The sequence below is a fragment of the Alosa alosa genome, chromosome 24 (genome assembly GCF_017589495.1).
Source record: "Alosa alosa isolate M-15738 ecotype Scorff River chromosome 24, AALO_Geno_1.1, whole genome shotgun sequence".
Classification (NCBI taxonomy): Eukaryota; Metazoa; Chordata; class Actinopteri; order Clupeiformes; family Clupeidae; genus Alosa; species Alosa alosa.
Genome location: NC_063212.1, coordinates 18385003 through 18389657, shown reverse-complemented (window position 1 = coordinate 18389657; position 4655 = coordinate 18385003). Strand labels below are relative to the sequence as shown.

General features: G+C 41.0%; 1 protein-coding gene across 1 annotated transcript; it reads left to right on the top strand.

The window, feature by feature from the left end:
* The first annotated feature begins 333 nt into the window (after positions 1–333).
* On the top strand, positions 334–4272 carry LOC125289473 (fatty acid-binding protein, intestinal-like). Its single transcript, XM_048236343.1, has 4 exons — positions 334–578; positions 1418–1590; positions 2224–2331; positions 3542–4272. Exons 1-4 carry the CDS (start codon positions 512–514, stop codon positions 3590–3592), a joined length of 399 nt encoding a protein of 132 aa, XP_048092300.1. The 5' UTR covers positions 334–511; the 3' UTR covers positions 3593–4272.
* Positions 4273–4655: the final 383 nt, after the last annotated feature.

The following is a 4655-nucleotide window of genomic DNA, read 5'->3' as shown; positions in this document are numbered from 1 at the left end:
ACCCTCAGTTTAACATCCTCTAATTTCTCTCTCTCTCTCTCTCTCTCTCTCTCTCTCTCTCTCTCTCTCTCTTTCTAGTACAAACTAACATGCTTTGCATTGGAACCGACTGATATTTCCTAGAGGTCACCTGGGGTCATTTGTTATTACCACACTCATGGCAGCGCCACAGGGTGGAATGTCTCTCGCCCTCTGTCGGATATGAGAGTTAATTTTAAGCTGTCAGACAGCGCTATCCTGGTAATATCCTCAGGGTACAATGGGTGTTGTCCGCGAGTGTTTATCTTTATATTCTTGTGGTGCAATGCCCTATATTTGCTGTGGGCTTAAAGTGTCCACATCAGCAGACTGATAATCACCAAAATAAGGCCGCCTCGCTGACTGTTCGCGTTTATAAAAAGGGTGGGAATGATAGAGAGAAGGTGAGAGAGACAGAAAGAGAGAGAGGAGGACAGAGAGTGAGTTAAAGAGTGTGTGAAAGAGTGTCCTGTCCTACAGTTACCTAGCAAAGATGACTTTCAATGGAACTTGGAAAGTTGACCGTAGTGAGAACTACGACAAGTTTATGGAACAAATGGGTAAGGATTTTGCATGTGTGTGTGTGTGTGTGCACGAGCGTACGTTAATTTGAACATGTGTGTGCCCCTGGATATTTATTATATCATGTTTCCTGTACACATTTGTGTTTCTATGCTTGAGAAGAACAGAGGTGTTCAGTAATAAAAAACAAGACTAGATGAGAGAGAGAGCAAAAGCAAAAAAAGGAGTGAATGAGGAAAGAAACAGACTGGGGAAGAACAGAAGCACATAATGAGACTGAGAGAGAGAGAGAAATGGAAGGATGACACAGAGGTGTGCTGGCTTCCTAAGTTCACTGTTTTATTCTTAGCTTCGGTCTTACGTGTCGGCAGTATAAATAGTGTTTATAGCCCGCATTTGTCATTTGAAACTATGAGTATGTGGGGGCAGTGACATTGAAATGACACGGGAAGGTAATCTACTGTACAAGGGTGGCGATATGGAGGTATTAAAACTCTAGATAGGTATTAAAAGCTCAGCCATTACACAGGAGACATGTAGTCTTTCAACTGAATAAACCGTGTCGGAACTATATGCGGTTCCCACTGATGCTATTTGAAACTGGGCCCATGAACTGGATTTTCAAAATTATGAATCCACAATTCTAGTTGATCTGCTGTTTGAAAGAAGCTGCCATACAGAATACTACAATAACAAATACAATGTGGTTACTAATTTCACTCCAGAAGTATTTGTCTAATTATTTTATGATTAAAAAAAGAAATAAAAAAAAACGTGAAAGGCAAAACAAAACAAACTCACTCAAAAAAGACTAGGTTATATTTTGAGTAGGTTGTTGGGCTTCTTCAGGTCCAGTATTTAGTTGTTTCTTGTCCAGGCATTAACATCATGAAGAGGAAGCTGGCGGAACATGACAACCTGAAGATCACCATCACCCAGACTGGAGAGCAGTTCCACGTTAAGGAGTCCAGCACCTTCCGCACCAAAGAGATCGACTTCACACTCGGCGTTCAGTTTGACTACGCTCTGGCCGATGGAACAGAAGTTTCAGTAAGTCTCTTTGTCGCATGGCAGAGATGCTTGGTATATTTGTAACTGCCATTCCTTTAACTGGAAACTGGAAGGTACTAACTATTACTTCTGTCATTGCCACCAACACTTCAGCTTAGAATATTGCTACAGCTACTGCTGTTACCAGTGTTAAGTACTGATTTAAGAATAAAACTGCCAGGTTTTAAACATTTTAAAATGGTTAAGTTGAAAACATTACTTTAGAAAAGTCATCAATAAATGTGATAAGTTACATTACTTTGATAAAGTAATTGAAACAGTTACACTACTATTACATTTTGAATAGGATAAGATGTAATAATCTATTGCAACACTGATGATGGTGATGGTGATGACAATGATGGTGGTGGTGATGGTGGAGCTAATAATGATTAGGTTTATGCTAATCATAAGGTTGACTGATGATGTTGGTGACGATGAAGGTCAAGGATGAAGGTTGATAATGGGGCATGAGCTATCCATCATGTTGTTGTTGTTGTTATTGTTGTTGTTGATGATGATGGTGATGGTGAAGATGCCAGTAATGTTGTTCTTAAATTTGACCTGAAATAGAGTGAGAACCTAGCCGTAACCATGGACACCCGTTCACATCTGTCCTCATCTCTCTCTTAGGGCTCCTGGAACATGGAGGGTGAGATGCTGAAGGGTTCCTTCACCAGGAAAGACAACAACAAGGTTCTCACCACCACCAGGACTCTGGTGAACGGGGAACTGGTTCAGGTTGGTTTGGTTTAGTGTATTCACACCAGATTGACAAAATGGGTAGATCCCTAAAGTACATAATGACACAGAAGTTGAGTCACAATGTGCTAATATCGGCTGTGGAAGTGCTAACTCTTTTTTGTTGCATATAAAGACATACTGTCTTTTTTGTTGCATATTTACATTGGACACATATTTATGTCATCACTATTAATTGAGTTGATTTAGAATCACTCCTTCGTCTGCACGTTCTTTTAAAACGGGCATCTTTTTTTCTCTTTCACTCTCAGAGGTAGCCTTCCGAGCATTTGCTCTGCTGCTGGCTCGTGCCTCCACATCGCCCAAAATGCTCGATTGCGTTGCATTCTCAACATTTTTAGCTACATTTTCATGTACCACATCAGCAGCATCAGCCTTCAGTGAATCTTTTGTAAATTTGCTTTACAATTACCATCGGGCCCTCCTCGTTGGCTGCCTTGTTATCACCTGGCTGGCCTCAGCTTCGTCGCCATTCGCTCCTTCGTCTTCGTTAACGTTCCCGGTAGAATTCTCAATCTTTCTGGCCTCTATGTGTCCAGTTACATAGTCTCTGTCTGTTCTTGGATTTAGTTAAATAAATTTCTAAATATGCGACTTATACTCAGGAGCGACTTATAGCAAAGTCGGCGGCCATACTGCAACGCATTTTGGCCACTAATCGGTCATCTATTTCGGGCAGAACTGCGTGTGCGCAAGGCTTCACCAACCACCTACACCAACCTGGATCCAGATGTGAGATCACAACACATGATTGGCACGATGTATTCACATACCATATGATTGGCACGATGTATTCACATACCATATGATTGGCACGATGTATTCACAACATACCACATGATTGGCACGATGTATTCACAACATACCACATGATTGGCACAATGTATTCACGACATACCACATGATTGGCACGATGTATTCACATGTCAACTTTTAGCGGCGAAAGGGGCGGAATATGTGTAGACGACGGCCATGTTTGCGTTACGAACTAACCCCATACATTTCTATGGGAGATTCTTTGAGTGCAGTGTCTCTTCATTAGAAAGTCTCTGCTTATAGTCGGGAAAATACGGTACATTGAATTTGGAGTTCATATAAAGTTAGAGTAATATATAGAGATTTATGGATTAAAGAGAGAGGTGTTTTGACACATCATAGTATAACACACATGTTCATATTTTTCCCACAGAGCTACAGCTATGACGGGGTGGATGCCAAGAGAATCTTCAAGAAGGAGTAAAAATTAAACTGGAACAAGAAGCACAGACATTTCTGCCAAACACACTAGTGAAATGTATCTACCCCTGGGACATAATCACACATCTGTTTAAAAGATCAGATTTAGCATCCGCATTTTCTCCCCCCTACACACACACACACACACACACACAAACAGTGTAGTTATTTTACCTTCAAATAACAGCATCAAACACATTTCAATGCCACACTGATATACAGTAAGGACAGAGGAGTGTCTGACAAAGCAGATGTGCATCCCGTATGCTTGGTATGGCCCTGTGTGCCGTTGTCGTAGATAGAAGCATGTCCCTTTTCATCGGTATTATATATATTTTAGAACCCTTTAGCACTAAATGGGTACCCTGTACGTTGAAAATTGACGAAAAGTGGAAATTCCTACATCGTGTTTCTGTAAAGCAACACAATGTAAGAATTGTTTTGAATGCACTGAATACCCATTCAGTGCTATGGGGTCTAAAATACGTCGAAAACTGAGAAATAGGGTTGCGTTCCTTTACAAAACAACAAGGTTCCATAAGGCAATGCCAATCATTCTGGGCGTGCATTAGCAATTACAGAGACTCCATTTTGTCTGATGCATGTCAATGTGTCATCAAAATGAGTCTGAAGGTGTTATTTATTAAAGGAGAATTCCGGTGTGATATTGACCTAAAGTGTATTGAAACATGATACCGAGTGTGAACGTATGTCTCATAGCCCATCTCTGCTTGTCCCCTGCACTCCAAAAATCTGGCTAGTTAGCCCGATGCTACTAACAGCTTTTTTCAATAGTGGTGCTTCGCATCGGGCTAGCCATGCAAATAAATCACTGTTTTACACCCATTTACGAGGCTCAATGTATCTCCACACTTCATTGGTAGACTTCCGAGGGCCCTGACATTTAAAACGAGACATTGAGAACTTTGAAAAAGCACTGGTAGTTTACTTACAAGACGATTTATACAGACAGTATCTTCCGCGAAGTTTAGCGTTTGCAGCCATCTTGAATTTAGTCACGATAAGTCGAGCAACGAGTAAGAATGAACAGGTATGATAAGGGTATG

Excerpts from the sequence above, each read along its gene's own strand:
- LOC125289473 (XM_048236343.1), top strand. The coding sequence starts at position 512 with ATGACTTTCAATGGAACTTGGAAAGTTGACCGTAGTGAGAACTACGAC. Across the intron at positions 1,591-2,223 it reads CCGATGGAACAGAAGTTTCA|GGCTCCTGGAACATGGAGGG; the intron begins GTAAGTCTCTTT and ends TCTCTCTCTTAG. Across the intron at positions 2,332-3,541 it reads TGAACGGGGAACTGGTTCAG|AGCTACAGCTATGACGGGGT; the intron begins GTTGGTTTGGTT and ends TTTTTCCCACAG.